Source organism: Tachyglossus aculeatus, chromosome X1 (assembly GCF_015852505.1).
Source record: "Tachyglossus aculeatus isolate mTacAcu1 chromosome X1, mTacAcu1.pri, whole genome shotgun sequence".
NCBI classification, from domain to species: Eukaryota; Metazoa; Chordata; class Mammalia; order Monotremata; family Tachyglossidae; genus Tachyglossus; species Tachyglossus aculeatus.
In genome coordinates this window covers 89,876,274-89,897,394 of record NC_052101.1, presented here as the reverse complement: position 1 = coordinate 89,897,394, position 21,121 = coordinate 89,876,274, and the positions used below count along the sequence as shown (strand labels likewise).

Here is a 21,121-nt window from a genome sequence, read left to right as displayed (position 1 = left end):
TTCCCCTCCGGAATTTATTTAGGTGCCTTTCTCCCCGGTAGAACGAGAGCAGATATGTACACTAATTCTGGGCAGGGAACGTGTCCACCAACTCTGTTATGGTGTACTCTCCCAAGCGCTTAGTACAGTGCTGTGCATACAGTAGGTGCTCAAATGCTATCGAATGATTGTTTACTATGGGCTAAGTGCTGAGGTAGATACCAGATCATCAGGTCAGACCCACTCTTGTTCCACGGGGGCCTCACGCTCTAAGAGGGCAGGTATTTTATTCCCATTCTACAGACAAGGGAACTGAGGCCCACAGAGGTTTTGATTTTCCCAAGGTCACTCAGCAGGCCAGGGGCACAACTAGGACTAGAATCCAGGTCTCCTGCCTCTGAGACACATGCTTTCCGCTAAGCTCCACCGCCTCTCACCCAAGTCTGCCGCGGCCACTGTATTTATGGCTATTGAAATAGTTTGCCTGGCTTTTTGGACGCTCCCAATTTTAGCTTATTTGATGGTCTGTCCCGGAATTTACTGACATTTGGGCGACCCCGATGCCACTGGTCCAGCCTTCCGGGCAGGAACCGAGCAGGCACAGCTGCGCAAATGTGACGGACCGTTGAGCAACCCCGCTTTACTTGCTCCAAACTGGCAGGGAGAACTGTGTGAGTATTCTAGGATGCCAAGCTTACGGCCCTCAAGGTGGTCCGTGCCGAGAGGTTAAAAACACGACATAGGGTCACTTTCACTCCTGAAATCTGAGTTATGACGCCACCCCACTGCGGCCTAGCCACGACCCAGCTATTTGGGGCAGGAATGGGATCCTACACTACCATCTTAAGTTCATCTGTGCCTCGTTTCGGTTTTGATACAAGACGTTTCCTGGAAATGACGGCCAAAGGTGGACCCTTCCTCGAGACGCCTCCGCTAAACAAGAGGAAAAGGCCCAGCTCGGGTAAACTGCAGTAAAAAGGGCCGATGATCCAAAGTTCGAGAGCATCAAGGCCATGGTCCAGCCAACTCGGAAAGGGCCTGTCGGGGCCTCAGGGACTGGATCTGTTTTTTCCATTTCTTATTCCTTTCTAATACTTGAATTCTTACTCATCTCTATTCACCGTTTCAGCACTGACCTCTTCTAAGATACCCTTTGGGAGAACTGCTCCAACTACTTAGTGCACTAGACAGGGATGGCAGAACTGAGAGTTTTCTGTGGCTTCCCCGACCTCCAAGAAGCTGCCTGATCTTCTTCCCTGACCACCTGCACCCTAGTAACGTGATGCCCTGGCACCGGCTAGTATCTCAGGCTCCCCAGGGAAGACCTATGCTAAGACCCTAGATCAGCAGCTGTGATTTGCTGCATGGATACTTCTCTCCCCAAATAACTGATTGGAATGAAGATCGTGTGCTTGCCCGGGTCCCTCCAGGAGGGAGGTGAGCTCACTTCAGAGTGTAATAGCGGGTAGGCACAAAGGGCATCTTGCTGACGACAGCTGCCTGTTTCTTCTTTCGCACCTCCACCTGCAGCGGAGTCCCCGGTTTGCTGTGATCTCCATCTACGTAGCCCATAGCCACATTCTTCTTCAGACACGGCGAGGGACAGCCGCTGGTAACTGCCCCTGGACACGGTAAGGGATACGAGCGCGGTCAGCAGTGAGAACTCATCTCATCAGCAAAAGAAAGCCAACTGGAGGCTTAGCTTCTCCTGACTGTTTAGAGACAATTTAAGGAAAGGGGGATGAGGGGGAGGGAGGCGGGTTCAGAGAGCTCATCCAACAAGACGAGTTAGTGTGGAGTTCTAGTTTCCTCTTCCAGGATAGCAACCTCAGAGAGTTAGGTCCCACTCCAGAGGAGCTAATGCTTCATTTTCACATTCTTCTCCTAAGAATTGTGGTATTGGTTAAGCGCTTACTATGTGCCAGGCACTGGGCTAAGCACTGGGGTGGATACAAGCAAATCGGGTTGGACACGATCCCTGTTCCATATGGGGCTCATGGTCTTAATCCCCATTTTGCAGCTGAGGCGACTGAGGCGCAGAGAAGTGAAGGGACTTCACCCAGCAGACAAGTGGCGGAGCCGGAATTAGAAACCAGGTCCTTCAACTCCCGGGCTCTATCTACTAGACCCTACCGCTCAACGTGGTGTAGTGGACAGAGCCCGGGCTTGGGAGTTGGAAGTCATGGGTTCTAAACCTGACTCTGCCACTTGTCTGCTGTGGGTCCCTGGACAAGTCACTTAACTTCTCTGTGCCTCACCTGTCAAATGGGGATTGAGACTGGGAGCCCCATGTGGGACAAGGGCTGTGTCTGACCTAATTTGCTTCTGTCCACCCCAAAGGTTAGTACGGTGCCTGGCACAGAGTAAGCGCTTAACAAATACCACAATTATTATCATTATTATTATTACTGCTGTTACTCGAGACTTCAAGAAGAGCCCGTGTCAACTTCTGATTCCGCCAGAATTAGAAAGCAAAACCAGAGCTCCTCCCTCCCAGGGCCAGCAACATGAGGGCAAGAAGCCACGCCTCAGACTTAAAATTCACTCCGTTACTTGTAGACGATCTCAAAACAGCCTGCGTCACAGCACCGGAACACGGCTGCTCTAAGGGTGTGGGGGGTGAGGGGAACCCCAGCCCCCTTCCAGAGGTGCGGTCACTGAGATCTTGCGCTCGGTCCCACCTACCTATCACCACGCCTTCTGCATTCAGGATGGGGCTGTGCTGTCGCACCGGGGCTCCGGTGGTCATCAGTCCCACTCGTTTCCGCTTCAGCTTCCCTTTAATCTGGGGGACGATGACAGCAGCTCCAGGGAAATCCATGGCAGCTCTGCGGCGTTTCCCTGGGACACCCACAGACGGAGGCACTTAGGAAGTTCACTGTGCATTCCCATCAGAGAACACCGAATCAAATGCACGGCACACTCTGTTCCGAATACTACGTCCTTGAGACCAGTCAAGCGTGTCTCGGCCTTCTTGCTCCTCTTTAAAGGCGGGGCGAATCGCGGGTACCGGAGACGGCTGGCAAATGCGGCTCCTGCCCCCATTGCCAAATCTCGGGCTCCTCCCAGACTTACCCAGGGTCCAGACCAGACTGCCTTCGACGGGGGTGGTGCTCTCGTTGATGTCATTTCCGTAGAGGCAGAGGCCGGCCTCGAGCCGGAGGCTGTCCCGGGCGGCAAGCCCTGCCAGCTTCACCTCCTCGTTCCCCAGAAGTAGCTCAGCCAGTTGCACAGCTCGTTCTGCCGGTACCGAGATCTGACGCAAGAGAAAAGGAATGGTGCGTGAAGGTCAGTCCCTCAAACCCCCAAGCGGGCTAAAGGTCTCGCTAGGACTCGGTGATGGAAGGACAGTTCTGGAAACAGAGAAAATTCCACGGGGGTAGTACTTTGGCATATGTCTCTCTCCCCCCGCCCCCCGGACTCTAAGTTCATGGTGGGCAGGGAATGTGTCTACCGACTCAGCTGTACTGGACACTCACAAGCGCTTAGTGTATTGCTCTCAATAAATACTACCGATTGATAGTAGAGTACCTCCACACCATCTTCCCCAGTGTATCCACAGCGGGTCACTCTGCAGCCTGGGACACCAAACACATTCATCACTGCACTGGTCATAAAAGGCAACTTCCTCAGGTCATCTGACACCCCGGCCTGCAGCACTTGAGCCGTAGAGGGTCCTAGGCATTAGTTTAAAAGCGAAAGAAAAACCCAAAACACAGATCAGCCTACTCCTGGAATACCCCAAAATCTGTGCTACCCCCCAGCCCTGGTAGGCAGTGAGGTGTACTGGAAAAGACACAGGTCTGGGAAAAAGACCTGGATTCTAGTCCTGGCTCTGCCACGGGTTCGCTGTGTATCCTTGGGCCAGTCACTTAACCTCTCTGGATCTGTTTTCTCACTTGAAACACAGGGAGGCCTCTCCCTATTCATTCAATCGTATTTATTGAGCACTTACTCTCCCTACCTCAAAGGGCTGTTGTGCAGACAAAATGAAGAATCTGATGCGAAAGTGCTTCAGAAAAATGAAAATACACAAATTCAAGGTGTTATCTCCAAGCTGCCGGTACTGTCACAAGCCCCACGTCTCCTTCCAAGCAGGTGACTTGGTCCCCATGACTACTTTTTGTCCCCATCCCTCCATCCCCCTCACTTGTGCTGACTCAGAACGGACATCAAGAAATGCAGGAAAAAGCTTCTTTCTGGCCAAGTTTCTCAACATTCCCAATTTTAGAGAAACTAGCCTCCGTAGGTTCCTCTAAGTCGCCTCTCTAATCTCTTCCCCTCACTGGCTACAATGGGAAATTTTTTCTCCCCACCTTCCTGTTGAAATTCTCAAACAGAATTTCTTTGCCATGGAGTCGTCAGGCAGGGAAAAAAAATCCAAACAAATCCGGATCTAATCCCAGCCCCCTTACCTTGCAGAGCTACCAGAGCATTTTCAATCATCTCCAGGTCAACGTCGTAACCAGCACTTTTCAGTTCTTTTACTTTGTTCTGAAAGCAAAAGGACCAAGATGCACAAATTCCAGCCAAAATCTATGAATCCTGAACTCAACTACTTCTCCCAACCCATCTGCCTAAAGGAGTATAACTTTCGGCTATTTCCCTCAATAAGGGCCCCAAGAACTGCTGTTTCCCCCGCAGAAAAAAGAGCAGTTTTTTTTTGTCGTTTGCCTGTTTTTCCCCATAGAGTTAGAAGATCGGAAAGCGAAGATACTGAAGCTTTAAACGTACATACCTGCATGAGGGTCATGTCCTTTTCCCAGCACCCAGCATTAGACACCACATACAGGTGATTATCTGAGGTGTTGGTCACTATCAGGTCATCTATAATGCCACCTTCTTCATTAGTGAAGAGAGACAGCATCCCCTATCACCAGAACCAAGAGCGCAAAAAGCATAACCCAACGTTAGGCTAAAGCAACAAGTAAAACCCTCCAATTAAAAGGATCTCCTGTGCCTCTGATGCTACCTCCTCTCACCCTCTAAAATTGCCCGCTCCCTCTCTTCTCTCACCCCTCTCATTGTTACTTTCAACCTCTCACTCCCTGTTGGCTCCTTCCCCTCCGCCTTCAAACATGCTCGTCTCCCCTCCCCCATATCTGAAGAGGTCTCCCCAGCTATCGCTCCTTCTCTCCGCTCCCATTCCTATCCAAACTCGTGGAATGGACCCCCGCTGCCTTCGTCTCCTCTCCACTGCCAATTTTCTGGACCCAATAAAAGTCAGGCTTTTGGCCCCCTCGCTCTGCCCAAACGTGTTCTCTCAGGTGACCAATGAACTTCTTGCAGCCAAGTCCAAAGGGTTCTAGTTTTGTCCTAATCCTCCTTGACCTCTCAGCTGCTTTTGACACAGAGGACCATTCTCCCACCTCAGAACACTCTCAGGTCTCATTTTTGCTGATACAATACTATCCTGGCTCTCCTCCTACCTCTCTGACTGCTCATTCTCTATTTCCCTCGCTGGCTCCTCTTCTACCTCATCTTCTCACTCTTCTGTCTCCCACGAGGCTCTGTTGTCCCCTAGTCTTCTCGCTTTAAAGTCACTCCCTAAGGGAACACTCATCTTCTCATGTGGCCTCAGCTACCACCTCTAAACATCTCTAGTCTTCCCAGACTAAGCCCCCCTTTTCCTCAGCTCCCCCTCCCCTCCCCATCACCTCGACTCACTCCCTTTGCTCTACCCCCGGCCCCACAGCACTCGTGTATATATGTACATATCTATAATTCTGTTTACTAACACTAATGCCTGTTTACTTGCTTTGATGTGTATATATCTATAATTCTATTTATTTAATATTGATGCGACTGATGCCTGTTGACTTGTTTTGATGTCCTTCTCCCCCCCTCTACACTGTAATCCCATTGTGGGCAGGGACTGTCTCTATTGCTGAATTGTACTTTTCAAGCGCTTAGTACACTGCTCTGCACACAGTAAGCGCTCAATAAGTACGATTAAATGAATGAATGATTCCCAAATCTACCTCATCTACAAAAACTATTATTATTATGACATGGGAGTGCTATGTACTACGCGCTGGGATAGGTTGTAATCATGATTGTATTTGTTAAATGCTTACTATAAAGTTAACAGATGGAGTACAGTTTATCCTACATACAGCTCACAATCTATCTTATTCCCATTATACAAATGAGGAAACGGAAGCTCAGAGAGGTTGAGAGTCTTTTCCAGTGGCACAGCAGGGACTAGAATTCCTGTTCTTTCCATTAAGCCACCCTGCCTCCTTGATTACTGTACTTGTAAATATCATGTCTGCCTCCCCTGTGTGTCATGCTTCTGTTATACTTTCCCACATATAAAGTACACTGCATTGCACCCAGTGGGTACTCAAATATCATTTTTACTTGCTTCTAGCCTCTCATCTCCTGCTTTCCCATTTGGCGCTAAAAGCAGGGACGTTACTAACTGGCCTTTCACAGAGCGACCAGATCCAGGGCACCAGCTCAGCCCCAGGGAAAATAGTGAACTCGGCCATTTACCAGTTACACTCAATGGAATGGAAACAACTTGGTGAAATAACAGAAAGGCAAGAAAACAATGACAGAGGGCACTTTTGTCTGGGGTGCCTAATCAATACGTGTGTTCAATTCAGTAGGCACACAGCAGGATCCTACATCAAAACATAAACACTGTCCACTCAAGAGTACGGGAACACCTCACAGAAATCTCTTTTGTCATAGTCCCAGCGCATCAGGTGAGAAGCAAGTGAACAAGGGTGTGCATTTGTGTTCTGAGGGCTTGGTGCTTCTCTGGGGATGATAATCTCTTGGACAAGGAACATATCTACCGACTCTGTTGTATTGTACTCTCCCAAGCGCTTACTACTACTACTAATAATAATAATGGCATTTATTAAGCGCTTACTATGTGAAAAGCACTGTTCTAAGCGCTGGGGAGTTTACAAGGTGATCAGGTTGTCCCACGTGGAGCTCACAATCTTAATCCCCATTTTACAGATGAGGTAACTGAGGCACAGAGAAGTTAAGTGACTTGCCCAAAGTCACACAGCTGACAAGTGGCGGAGCCAGGATTTGAACCCATGACCTCTGACTCCAAAGCCCGGGCTCTTTCCACTGAGCCACGCTGCTTCTCTACAATGCGCTGCACACAGTAAGCATGCTGGCACATAATAGGCACTGAACAAATGCCACAATAATAATAATTAGTAGTAGTAAATATGTTTGATTACAGATGGGGTCTAAGGGGAGGTAGTGATGAGTCACACCTGGTTTTGCTTCAGTTCTGCGATGTCTCCAACAACTAGGCTCTCCATCAGCTTCACTCGATCACGACCGAGTATCTTTGTCTAGAGAAAAGAACGTGGGATTTCAGCAGCTGCCCCATCGCCCATCCCGTTCCTCCCTTGTGTTTGGGTGTCACGGAGGGGAGACTGTGTAAAATGGCATAGAATCACCTAGCCCCAGTGGCATCTCTGAGGATCAGCAAGGTATTTAGCTTCTGGGGTCGTGCTAGATTTCCTCCTTTATTCCAAGTCCCTGGGGATGCCTTGGCCCTTTCTGCTTAAGTCCCCTTTCTTGCAATTCTGTCTCGGGGGAAATCCTGACCCAGCCCAAGTCAATTTAACACCCTCCCCCACCACCTCTGCTTTCACACCCCTTTCCAGCGCCTCGAAAAAAGTTCTAGGTACACTTCCTCTGTGCCCAAGACACCCAACTCCCGGGTTGTTCTCCTGCAGCCGAGGAGCCTTCTGTCCGCCGGCTGTTACCTGCAGCATGTGTGACACGTCAAAGAGGGAGCAGCGCTGCCGGGTGTGCAGGTGAGACTTCACATGGCTGTCTCGATACTGCACGGGCAGACTCCAACCAGCAAAAGCCACCATCTTTCCCCCGTGGCTTTGGTGAAAATCAAACAGTGGTGTTTTCTTCAAGGGTTCCTGCACCAAGGGAAAGGGGAGTTACGTGAAGATGGAGCCAGAAGAGAAATTCGGAGAGCAGACGAGTACCCTCCTCCCAGGCTGCTACTTTTCTAATACTACTCCCGGTATTTGTTAAGCGCTTACTTTGCGCCAGCACTGTTTTAAATGCTGGGGTGGACGCCGTCCCTTGTCCCCCGTGGGGCTCCCTGTCTTAATCCCCATTATCCCGAGGAGGTTACTGAGGCCCAGAGGGGTGAGGCGGTGGCCAAGTGGGGGAACCGGGACTGGAACCCAGGTCCTTCCGACTCCCAGGACCATGCCCTATCCACTGCTGCTTCGACGCCCCACCCCTCTCCCTTCTTGGTGATCCCGAAACGCTCTGGGCATGTTACTCCCCTCCTCAAAAATCTCCAGTGGCTACCAATCAATCTGCGCACCAGGCAGAAACTCCTCACCCTGGGCTTCAAGGCTCTCCACCACCTTGCCCCCTCCTACAGCCCAGCCCGCACCCTCTGCTCCTCGGCCGCTAATCTCCTCACAGGGCCTCGTTCTTGCCTGGAATGCCCTCCCTCCGCCAAGCTAGCTCTCTTCCTCCCTTCAAGGCCCTACTGCGAGCTCACCTCCTCCAGGAGGCCTTCCCAGGCTGAGCTCCTTCCTTCCTCTCCCCCTCTCCATCCCCACCATCCTACCTCCTTCCCTTCCCCACAGCACCTGTATATATGTTTGTACATATTTATTACTCTATTTCTTTATTTTACTTGTACATATCTATTCTATTTATTTTGTTAGTATGTTTGGTTTTGTCTCCCCCTTCTAGACCGTGAGCCCACTGTTGGGTAGGGGCTGTCTCTATATGTTGCCAATTTGTACTTCCCAAGCGCTTTGTACAGTGCTCTGCACATAGTAAACGCTCAATAAATACGATTGATGATGATGATGATGTATATATGTTTGTACATATTTGTTACTCGAGTTATTTATTTTACTTGTACATATCTATTCTATTCATTTTATTTTGTTAGTCGGTTTGGTTTTGTTCTCTGTCTCTCCCTTTTAGATCGTGAGCCCACTGTTGGGTAGGGACTGTCTCTATATGTTGCCAATTTGTACTTCCCAAGCGCTTAGTCCAGTGCTCTGCACATAGTAAGCGCTCAATAAATACGATTGATGATGATGATGATTGACCCCCTCTTCCTCGGCCCGCACGATTGTGGTGCCTTTCCGCCACGGTGGGGGGGGGGGGGGGGGGGGGGGGGCCTCCATTTCCCAGCACCCTTTGCGGGCGGCCGGCGCTAACCCCCCTGACCCCGTTCTCCGCTCATCCCGGCCCGACCGGAGAACCCACCTGGCCGGAGCTGAGCGTCCTCTGTCCCGCGGTTCGTCCCGCACCGGCGAGCCGGACCACCGACCTCCCCACCCGCTGCATCTTCAGCCGCACAAAGGCAGAATTGGCCGGGGCCGCAGAGGCCTCTGGGAGATGTAGTCCGGCCGACTACATCTCCCAGAAGCCTCCAAACCAGACAGACTGAGGACTCGCCCTGCCCCTGACACCCAAGCCTTAATCATCATCATCAATCGTATTTATTGAGCGCTTACTATGTGCAGAGCACTGGACTAAGCGCTTGGGAAGTACAAATTGGCAACATATAGAGACAGTCCCTACCCAACAGTGGGCTCACAGTCTAAAAGGGGGAGACAGAGAACAAAACCAAACATACTGACAAAATAAAATAAATAGAATAGATATGTATATGTAAAATAAATAGAGTAATAAATATGTACAAACATATATACATATATACAGGTGCTGTGGGGAAGGGAAGGAGGTAAGATGGGGGATGGAGAGGGGGGCGAGGGGGAGAGGAAGGAAGGGGCTCAGTCTGGGAAGGCCTCCTGGAGGAGGTGAGCTCTCAGCAGGGCCTTGAAGGGAGGAAGAGAGCTAGCTTGGCGGATGGGCAGAGGGAGGGCATTCCAGGCCCGGGGGATGACGTGGGACGGGGGTCGATGGCGGGACGGGCGAGAGCGAGGTACGGTGAGGGACTGTCTCTATGTGTTGCCAATTTGTACTTCCCAAGCGCTTAGTACAGTGCTCTGCACATAGTAAGCGCTCAATAAATACGATTGATTGATTGATTGATTGATTGATTGAGGAGATTAGCGGCAGAGGAGCGGAGGGCGCGGGCTGGGCTGAAGAAGGAGAGAAGGGAGGTGAGGTAGGAGGGGGCGAGGGGATGGACAGCCTTGAAGCCCAGGGTGAGGAGTTTCTGCCTGATGCGCAGATTGATTGGTAGCCACTGGAGATTTTTGGTAATGGTAATAGGCCGTAATGGCAAGGGCTAGAATACTTCCAGGGAGGCCGGCTGAAGCAGAAGAGGCCCGGAAGGAACTGGACGTATCCACATTTTCCCTGTTTACCAGCTCGCAACCCTGGGAAAAAAGGTGACGGAAGGAAGGAAGCCCCGGTTCATTTAATACTTAGTGAAGTATGAAGTTATTAATTACTTATTAAGCAATAAATTCTAGTCAGCTGTGGGCTAGAGCTTAGCAAGCCGGAATGGGACACAGTCCTCGTCTAGGTAGCGCCCGATGTAAAACCGCGTGGGTCTGGGGAAATGGGAGGGCCTACAAAATCACGATTGCACTATTTTCAGAAATGCCTACAAGGATAAGTTCTCCCTTTTTATGGTATTTCTTAAGCGCTTACTATGTGCCAGGCACTGTAGTGAGCGCTGGGGTAGATACGATTGAATGAATGAATGTTATGTGACATACGTGAAGTACAGTTCAATCTGTACTTCACACAGCTGCCTGGATCATTTTTGTGCAGAAACACTCTGGGCATCTTACTCCCCTCCTCAAAAATCTCCAGTGGCTACCAGTCGACCTACGCATCAGGCAAAAACTCCTCACTCTCGGCTTCAAGGCTGTCCATCACCTCGCCCCCTCCTACCTCACCTCCCTTCTTTCCTTCTCCAGCCCAGCCCGCACCCTCCACTCCTCTGCCGCTAACCTCCTCACTGTACCTCGTTCTCGCCTGTCCCACCGTCGACCCCCAGCCCACATCCTCCCCCTGGCCTGGAATGCCCTCCCTCCGCACATCCGCTGGGCTAGCTCTCTTCCTCCCTTCAAAGCCCTACTGAGAGCTCACCTCCTCCAGGAGGCCTTCCCAGACTGAGCCCCTTCCTTTCTCTCCCCCTCCTCCCCCTCCCCATCCCCCCTGCCCTACCTCCTTCCCCTCCCCACAGCACCTGTATATATGTTTGTACATATTTATTACTCTATTTTACTTGTACATATTTGCTATTCTATTTATTTTATTTTGTTAATATGTTTTGTTTTGTTGTCTGTCTCCCCCTTCAAGACTGTGAGCCCGCTGTTGGGTAGGGACCGTCTCTATATGTTGCCAACTTGTACTTCCCAAGCGCTTAGTACAGTGCTCTTCACACAGTAAGCGCTCAATAAATACGATTGAATGAATGAATGAATACAAGTTGATCAGGTTGGACACTGTCCCTATCCCATATAGACCTCACAGCCTTAATCCCCATTTCAGCACGGGCTTTGGAGTCAGAGGTCATGGGTTCAAATCCAGGCTCCGTCACTTAGCTGTGTGACTTTGGGCAAGTCACTTAACTTCTCTGGGCCTGTTACCTCATCTGGAAAATGGGGATTAAGACTGTGAGCCCCAAGGGGGACAACCTGATCACCTTGTTACCTCCCCAGCACTTAGAATGGTGCTTTGCACGTAGTAAGCGCTTAATCAATGCCATTATTATTATTATTTTATAGATGAGGGAACTGAGGCCCAGAGAAGTGAAGTGACTTGCCCAAGGTCACACAGCAGACAAGTGGCGGAGGTGGCATTAGAACCCAGGTCCTGATTCCCAGGCCTTTGCTCTATCCATTAGGCCATGCTACTTCTTCCTGACGGTAGGATCATCTTCAAAAACAAAGGATAGCTGCTTACTGGATACACATTTATATGAAAGGTTAAGAGTCAGCACAAGTTTGATTTGAGAATTGGGCAACATTTGGACACAAGAATTCTGGTGCTATTGGAAGTTTGGGTGCCGACTTTTTGTTTCAGGTCCAGGGAAAAAAATAAGGGGGGACTTGTGGGGAGGCACTGGGAAGGAGTCTGGGCATGGCAAGTAGGCTTTAAAGAGCTGGCATAATGTGGGGGCTTTTCAACCCTGCCCAGAAGCTCTTGGGTCTCGTTGAAGACCCCGGGACGAGCAAGACTCAGCAGACCACCTGCCGCTAAGGTTAAGAAAAGGAGGGAGGCAGGGTTGAGTAGAGGCCAAGGACTTGCCAGCAGCACTGACCCCATCTTGGTTGTTTTGAGAGAATTCGGGTTGGACTTTCTGGGTGAAGTGTTCAAGAGGAATAAAGCTGGAAAGGCAGTTTCAGGCATGTGGGATAGGTGGAGCGAATTAGTAATTAGGCTATTGGTCAGAATGTGATGGCAGGAGATGTCAGCAAATGATGTCAGCTCCAGACTCCTGCTCGCTTTACTTTATCCTTCCTTCCTCCCTCCTTTCCCATCTCCTTCCCCATCTCCTTCCCTCCTTCCCCATCTCCTTCCCTCCTCCTTTCCTTTCTCCTTCCTTCCTCCTTTCCCTTCTCCTTCCTTCCTCCTTTCCCTTCTCCTTCCTTCCTCCTTTCCCTTCTCCTTCCCTTCTCCTTCCCCATCTCCTTTCCCATCTCCTTCCCTCCTCCTTTCCCATCTCTTTTAGACTGTGAGCCCACTGTTGGGTAGGGACTGTCTCTATATGTTGCCAACTTGTACTTCCCAAGCGCTTAGTACAGTGCTCTGCACACAGTAAGCACTCAATAAATACGATTGATGATGATGATGATGATGATCTCTTCGCACTGCTTCCCATGAAAGAAGAGGTAGCAGATTTTGGGGCTGTGTCCAACCTGATTGGCTTGTGTCTACCCCAGCGCTTACAACGGTGCTGGACACGTAGTAAGTGCTTAACAAATGCCATCGTTTACTTAACCCTGGAAACAGTGTAAGACTAAAGTGACAAATCTGGGGACTGTGAGGAAATTCCTGAATCTCATTCAAACATGCACAGTAGCAACCGGCAAAATATCTTGCCTAATCGATGTCCTTTGACCGACCTACATCCTTGTGGATTTCTCAAGCCAAAAGATCTCCGCCTTGTGAAGGGGCCACAGTTCAGTCCCCATGGGTCATTGCTCCATGGTAACATCCTGCCAAACAAACATTTCTATGTTGAAAGAACTGAAGTCCAACCGCACAGGAACCTGCCTTGTTTAACTGGCCCTGCAGCATTAAGAGAGCCAGTGTTACTGAGGCCCAAATATAGAACCCTCGCTTTTGAGCACCCCCAAACTAAAAAAAAAGCCCTCTCTCGATCCCACAACTATTTATCGAACTCTTGGTGTGTGTCACGGACACCTGCTGCCTTTGTTTCCTCTCCACCAGCTCCCCTCAACACACTACAGTCGGGCTTTTGACCCTTTTATTCCACTGAGACTGTACTCTCTAAGGTCACCAGCGACCTCCTTATAGCCAAATCCAAAGGACTCTGCTTGGTCCTGATCCTCCTTGACTTCTCAGCTGCCTTTGACACCATGGCCGCCTCCCTCCTCCTGCTAAAGGGCAGCAGCGTGGCCTAGCAGAAAGAGCAAACGCCTGGGAGTCAGAGGACCTGGGTTCTAATCCTGCCTCTGCCAATTGCTTGCTGTGTGACCTTGGGCAAGTCACAACTTCTTGGTGCCTCAGTTCTCCTATTCTCCCTCCTCCTTTGACTGTGAGCCCCACACAGGACAGGGACTCTGTCCAACCTAATCAATTCGTGTCTACCCCGGTGCTGAGAACAGTGTTTAATACACAGCAAGCGCTTAGCAAATACCATAAAAAAAACCCCACTATTAGCTCTTGGTTTTCTGACATGGTTCGAACCCGGTTCTTCTCTTCGGTTTCACTCACTGGCTCATCATCACCATCAGCATCATCGGCATTTATTGAGAGCTTACTCTGTGCAGAGTGCTGTACTAAGCACTTGGGAGAGTACAATATAGCACTGAGGGAGGAGGAGGAGGATGGGCCCGAGCCAGAGGGGGACTCCGAAGCCCGGGAACACTACCGGTCTGGTCCGCTACCACACCTGAGACTCCAGCAAGGTGGAGGGAGGGCTGGAAGAATGCCCCCACCGGGGCACTGCAGGGCCCCAGGTGAGCAGGCTTCCCCTCTCTTGCTTTTCATTCTCTTACTGAGGGCATTCCACACGGCTCTCCTCCTGCTCTGTCTACTACTCTTCTCATTCTCTACTCACTCTCTTGGAGAGCTCATCTGCTCACGTGGCTTCAACTCCCATCTATATGTGGACTACCCCCAAATCTACCTCCCTTGTAGTCTGAAATTCTGCGCTTTTCAGTCACTACTCCCCCGTTTGCTCTTTGTTCCTTCTAACTGTACTTTGCTCTGGCCTCTCCTGCCTCAGTCCCCTGGTTCACGCTGTTCCTTTGACTTGGAACTCTCTCCCTTACTAAATCTGACAGACCACAGCCCTCATGAAATCCCACCTCCCTCAGCGAGCTTTCTCTAATTAATTCCCAGCCCCAAGAGTATCCCCCTCTAACCTGGAAGATCAGTGTGGGCAGAGAACGTGTCTAGCAACTCTGTTGTACTCTCCCGAATGCTCAGTACAGTGCTCTGCACACAGCAAGCACTCAAATACAATTGATTGATAGGTAAACCCACCAGCCTCTTGTAGCGCTTATGTATTTATTTATATCCATCTGCAGCATTTGTATCTATTGCCTTGCACATTCAGTTTTTTACTTCGATTGCTCTATTTGTAAATAGTTTTGTGTGTGTCCCCCATTAAAGTGTCACCATCTCGTGAGCAGGGAACATGTCATTTATTTGTTTTGTACTTCCCAGGTAATAAATAGAGTGCATGGCACCTAATGGGCACTCAGTGAATGTTATTACTCCCTTTTGGGTACCCCTTCACCTCCCCAACCCCTGGAGAGACCTTAGCCAGTCAGGGGCAAGCATGTTGACATGACTGTCCCAGACCTCCTGGATGTGCATCCACTTAACACTTTTTTTTTTAGGCACCCCATCGAACTGAACACTGTCTAGTGCGAAAAAATAGTGCTAGGAGGATATGCATGCCCAGGCACACAATCAATCAATGATACTTATTTAGCACGTACTGTGTGCAGAGCACTGTACTAAGCGCTTGGGAGAGTACAATTCACCAGAGTTAGTAGACATGTTCCCTCCCCACAACGAGATGCACATCTCTTTCCTGGGTAGGTCCCTCAAGGGGATAGTAATAATAATTCTGGTATTTGTTAAGCATTTACTATGTGCCGAGCACTAACAGCTGGGGTAGATACAAAGTAATCAGGTTGTCCCCAGGTGGGGCTCACAGTTTTAACCCCCATTTTACAGATGAGGTAACTGAGGCACAGATAAGTTAAGCAGCTTGCCCAAGGTCACACAGCAGACAAGTGGCGGCGCGGGATTAGAACCCATGTCCTTTGACTCCCAAGTCCGGGCTCTTTCCACCAAGCCATGCTTTTTCCCCGGGACACTGACCTGCCCCCTTGCCTGCCAGCACTTATGACTGAGGGGAGGAAAGCAGAGTTAAGGGTGTGGAGGGGAGGGGGAAGATATAATAGTTAATTACAGTCAAGGTGCTAGACTGTAATTAGGGTCATGATGCCAGTTAGAATTGTTAACTCTGGGCACCAATGTCTACAAGTGGATCCTTTGCCCAGGCCTCCACACGCAAGGGGCTGTTGATTGTTGTACTGTACTCTCCCAAGCGCTTAGTACAGTGCTCTGCACACAGTGAGCACTCAGTAATGAAGGAATGACTAGAAACATGCAGCTCCAAAAAGAACCTGAGCTAGGTGACCACTATGTGTGGGTTTCGGTATACAGACGTACTTCTGTTTGACGGGAGGAAAGGGCTACCTCTTTTAGCCATAACCCATAATTTCTCTCCGTATATTCCGTTCTACTTCCCATCGGTGTAAATTACACTGAACTTCCTAAGCACAAGCGCCCATTCATGTTATTCTCAGGCTCGGTGCTAATCACTAGGGAGAAGTCATAACACTAATTATGCGATTATAAAAAAGGGGCAGGGACTGAAATGTTACACCCAAAGATCCCCCTCTTTTAGAGAGTGTCAGAAAAACAATGTAACAATGTAGGTCCTGTACCCATGTTGCTAATGCAGATTTCCCTAGGAAACCTCGAGGGTTAGGTTCTTAAAAGTCTCTTTGTTGCTGTACTCTCTTAAGCTTGCCCTAAACAAGATGATAATAATAACAATGCAGTCTATATGCATCATCTTTACTTATCTATAATACTGATGGCTTATCATACCAATCATACACTTACCCTAGAAAAATTGCAATACCTTAAGCAATCTTTCTTTACTCTCGCTTACCCACTCGTCAGTCCAAAAATCACAATGAAATTGGAGGAAAAGAAAAGGTGACTTGATCTTGGATTTGTACCCTTTCTTCACCCCAACCTCAGCCCCACAACACTTTGGTCCACAGCTAGAATTTATCTGAATAACTGCCTCCCCCTCTAGACTAGTAGGGACTGTCTCTATATGTTGCCAACTTGTACTTCCCAAGCGCTTAGTACAGTGCTCTGCATACAGTAGGTGCTCAATAAATACAATTGAATGATTGAATGAACAGACTGTACGTTCCTGGTGGGCAGGGTGCGTGTCTACCAAGTTGGTTATATTGTACTGCCTAAAGGGCTTAGTCAAGTGCTCTGCACATGGTAAGTGCTCGATAAATACGGTTGATTGATTGACCCGAAGGGCATGAAGCACCTTGGGAGAAAGCGGGAGCCAAGAAGACCCCCTCACGATGGGAGCTCTGTGGGCGAGGTGGGTATTAGCTCATGGTGACGGGAACTTCATAGGTGGTCAGTGGAACTATGGGCGATTTGAAATGGCAGGTGGCCATGAAAAAGTGTAGCTACTCAAAGCTGAAGATCGTGATAGTCCAAATGGTGTTTAGAATATAAACTGTGACGATTCAAAAGCGAGGCTGGGCGAGGAAAGCTGAATTTCAGCATTATATACAGCTTGGGTGCCTCAGAAGCTCAATACACAAGTTCCCTGCCCGGGGACTAACAGGTTAAACTCGACACATGAAAAAGAAGAAAAGCTAGGAAGTCTAGGCCTAAGGTGAACTCAGGAGGTCCAATTATAGTTCTCCCCTCACTATGCCAATCAGTGGTGCTTGTTGTGGGCAGGGAATGTGTCTGTTTATTGTTATATTGTATGCCCTCAAGCGCTTAGTACAGTGCTTTGCACAAAGCAAGTGCTCAAATACAATTGGATGAACGAATGGCATTTATTGAGTGCAGAGCACTGTCCTAAGTGCCTGGGATAGTACAACAGAGTGGGTAGATACGGTCCCTGCCCACAGTGAGCTTACAGTCTAGGGGATGAGCTCTGTCATCCGCTTCTCGGGCAAAACCGTTTAAGTTTGGACACAGGGGACAGATGCAAGGCAACATGGATCTCGATCTGAGTAGAGTCGTAAGCAAAGTATGCTCTCTAGAGACCATGACCGTATATCACTAGGCAAGTCCAAAAAACCTTGGCCAGGAGAATGCTGGAAAATGTTGAACATACCCTTCCCATCCCGCCACCCCTGCAATCTCCCAAAAGTGTTGTGGAGTATAAACCTCCTTGCTTCCACCTGTCACCCTTCTCCAATGTGGTTGGAGTTTAAACTGCCAAAAAGGGTCTCCTTTTCCCTAGAAGATATTCAGAATGCTGTAGGTCAGTTCTAAAGAAGAAACTGGAGTTCCTCTCCCAATAGCTTCCAGGGCATCGGACTTTTAGACGTCCAAGTTTCACAGATGTTAGCTGAGATTTCACTTTCACCAGAAATTTCAAAGCAGGTCCAGGTTTCTGAAGGAAACAAACAGGAGGAGCTACTTCCCAAGGAACCAGACCATCCAATGAAGTGAAGTGGCTTGAAGGATAATAATAATAATGGTAATAATAGTGATATTTGTTAAGTGCTTACTATGTGCCAAGCACTGTACTAAGCACTGGGGTGGGCACAAGCAAATCATTTGGACACAGTCCCTGTCCCACATGGGGCTCAGTCTCAATCCCCATTTTACAGATGAGGTAACTGAGGCCCAGAGAAGTGAAGCGACTTGCCCAAGGTTGCAAAACAGATGAGTGGTGGAGCCGGGATTAGCACCCATGACCTTCTGATTCCCAGGCCCGTGCTCTGTCCACTCCGCCATGCTGCTTCTCAAGAATCGTCTGGTCCTATAGCAAGGACAAGAGTGGAGTCTTCCCAGCTTGGGGTCAGTAATCGGAGGTCCCATTCAGATAAACCATTAGGGAGAGGGGGCAGAAAGGCAGACAGATTGAAATTGAAATTGAAAAGACACAGATAAAAGGGGGCTCATGTTTTTTGACTTCTTTTGTATAGCATCCTGCACATTTGACTCCTTAATAAATAGTACATGAAATGGAGAGGCTTAGGTGGGGAAAGAGGAAGAAGGAATGATTTCAAAGAGTTCAGGATGCTCAGAGAGCAGATGGCACAGAACCAGTCCAGAGCACGTGCTCAGCAATCCAGAAAAAAAAACACCCAAAAAACAATCAAACCTCCCCACGTTGCCCAAATGGAAACCAAGAAGGGATAGACGCTTGGATGTATGGGACTTGGGACACAGTTTCTTCTGCTTCATAAATGGCTCTGTGGAAACACAAGCCCCGCGTGATACACGTTGCACTCAAAGAAGGCTAAAGAGAAAGGCATCAGGTCTCAGAAACCACAAGAACCAAGCAGCAAACAATAGACACATACAGAAAAAGCATGAGATATGGGACCAACGGGTCATTAGAGGACCAGAAATGCCAATGCTGAAGTATGTGTGGGTGTAAAAAGAAGTGATAACCTAAGAACGCAGAGTTAAATGGGTAAAACCAAAAAATATTATCTTTACAAGTCCAGCTGTCTTAGTCATAAAGGATTCTTGGAGGAGGGAAACATCACACTGGAGTCACAAAAAAATAATCACACACCTATCAGTCGCAATAATTCGATAGGTCTGCAAATTATCTACTCACATAATTGCCTCCGCTGCATAATTGGCCTGATCAATTTTTGAAAGGAAATAAAAAGGGGTTTTTTTTTTTTGTTGTTTAACCACATAATTGTAAGAAGTGATAGCCATAAGCTGGGGGAGGGGGTGAGGAGAAAGGAGGCACAGAAGGGTGAAAACTTGACAGAGCAGCTGGGGGTTGTTAATTCATTAAGACTGCCGGTGCCAGTGTAGAGAAGCAGAAGGGTGAGGAGACAGAGAACATGGCAGGGGTGAGGGGAGCTAATTCATTAAGAGTTCTCGGGACCAGGGTGGGAGAAGCAGAAGGGCGGGAAGAATAACTCAAGCATCTGTGGAGTTCATTAAAACTGCAGCGGGCCGGGGAGGAAGAACAGGAGAGTAAGAACATCTACTTCACAGCAGGGGTAGAGAGAGTTAATTCGTTAAAACTGCAGCGGGTCAGGGGAGGAGGAGCAGCAGGGTGAGAGCATGGAAAAAAGATCAGGGGTGGGAGCCGTAATTCATTAGGCCTGCAGAGGGGCCAGGGTAGAAGCGGAAGAGTGAACTAGTCATAAGACAGGTGGGGGTGGCTAATTCATTAAAACTGGCACGCCAGGGTAGGCAGAACAGAAAGGCAAGAAAACGGACATTACAGCAAGGGGTAGGGAGGGTTTGTTTATTCAGATTGCCACATGCCAGCTAGGAGGAGCAGAAGAGTGGCACAAAACAGCTGAGGGTAGTTAATTTATTAAAAACGGCCACCGCCAGGGTAGGAGGAACAGAAGATTGGAAAATCTTCGTGGGCCGGGATGGTGTTTGTCGTAGTCACCCTGGCATTTAGTACAGTGCTCTGCACTCTGTAAATGCTAAGGCCATTGATTGACTGAACCCAGACAGCAGAGTAGGAGTGCCATAGGCCAGAACAGAAGGAGCAGAAGGGTGAACAGGCCACGTGGACTGTGTCCAACCTGGTTAGGTTTTATCTACCCCAGAAGTAGTGTGACTTAGTGGAAAGAGCATGGGCTTGGGGGTCAGAGAATGGTTTCTGATCCCTGCTCCACTACCTGTCTGCTTTGGGACCTTGGGCAAGCCGTTTAACTTCTCTGGGCCTCAGTTACCTCATCAGTAAAATGGGGATTAAGACTGTGAGCCCGATGTGGGACAACCTGATTACCTTGTATCTACCCCAGTGTTTGGCACACAGTAAGTGCTTAATACCATAATTTTACTAGTACAGTGCCTGGCACATAGTAAGCACATAACAAATACCATTAAAAACAAAATGCCAGTGCCTGGGTAGGCAGAGGAGAAGATTGCAAAGTCCTCAAAGAGCAAGATATGTCTGTTTTATTGTACTCTGCCAAGTGCTTCGTACAGTGCTCTGTACTTGGTAAACACTCACATATCACTGATTGAAGGGTGGGGGTAGTTAATTCATTAAAATGGCAGCAGGATCAGGGTAGAAGCAGTAGAATTGTGAGAATAGAACAAAGCAGATGAGTCTGCGGTAAGGTGGTGACAGTAACTGTGTCCACTCCATCCCCCTTTCTGAGAGGCAAAACCATGGGGGGGTATAGGATGAGGCAGTCAGCAGGGGGGACGGCTGGGGAATCAGGGAGCAGAGAAGGCAGGCATACAGGAAACGGATTTCTGTCCAGTCTGCAGCCTTGCTGGGTATCTCAGGCTCCAGGAGTACTGACGGCTGTGAGGCTTTCTGGGGTCCAGCGTTAAGTGTGGGGCAGAGTATAACAGTCAACCTGTCAGGTTTTTGCCTGTACACCCATTCTTACTGGTGAAGCCAGTGTTGGGGAGTTTGGGTGGCGGGGGGAAACTACGAGAAAGGAGAAGCTGCACTGTCTGCAAATTCTTTCTTCTCCTTCCTTCTTTCTTCTTCTTTCTCTCTCCTCTGCTTGAAATAGGATGAAGGAAGCCTTCCCGTGAGAGGGCTGCAGTAGCCTAGAAGAAAAGTAACGGCCCCGAGAGACGGGAGGCCTGGGTTCTACTCCTGGTTGTGGAGTTAGGATCTAAAAAAGATCCTTATTCAACAAGTGTGATTAGAACTCACAACTTTGTTATGCTGAGGTAACCTCCTCCCTGATCTCCCATCCTCCTGTCTCTCCCCGCTTCAGTCTATACTTCACTC

The 21,121-nt window shown here is 49.1% G+C and overlaps 1 protein-coding gene across 1 annotated transcript; it reads right to left on the bottom strand.

The window, feature by feature from the left end:
* Window positions 1–302: 302 nt before the first annotated feature.
* AMT (aminomethyltransferase) lies at window positions 303–9,300 on the bottom strand. The gene is made up of 9 exons (XM_038772332.1): window positions 9,220–9,300; window positions 7,725–7,892; window positions 7,224–7,304; window positions 4,718–4,849; window positions 4,395–4,473; window positions 3,511–3,656; window positions 3,055–3,235; window positions 2,665–2,820; window positions 303–1,601 (listed from the first exon to the last, which is right to left on the bottom strand). The coding sequence occupies exons 1-9, from the start codon at window positions 9,298–9,300 to the stop codon at window positions 1,423–1,425; spliced, it is 1,203 nt and encodes a 400-aa protein (XP_038628260.1). The 3' UTR covers window positions 303–1,422.
* Window positions 9,301–21,121: the final 11,821 nt, after the last annotated feature.

What these genes read in the sequence shown, in the direction of transcription:
- AMT (XM_038772332.1), bottom strand. Translation starts at nt 9,300, where the DNA reads ATGCAGCGGGTGGGGAGGTCGGTGGTCCGGCTCGCCGGTGCGGGACGA. An exon ending in TGCTCTGGTAGCTCTGCAAG is followed by an intron (nt 3,657 to 4,394) that starts GTAAGGGGGCTG and finishes ACTAATGCCTAG; the next exon opens with GACCCTCTACGGCTCAAGTG. An exon ending in CAGTCTGGTCTGGACCCTGG is followed by an intron (nt 2,821 to 3,054) that starts GTAAGTCTGGGA and finishes TGGGTGTCCCAG; the next exon opens with GGAAACGCCGCAGAGCTGCC.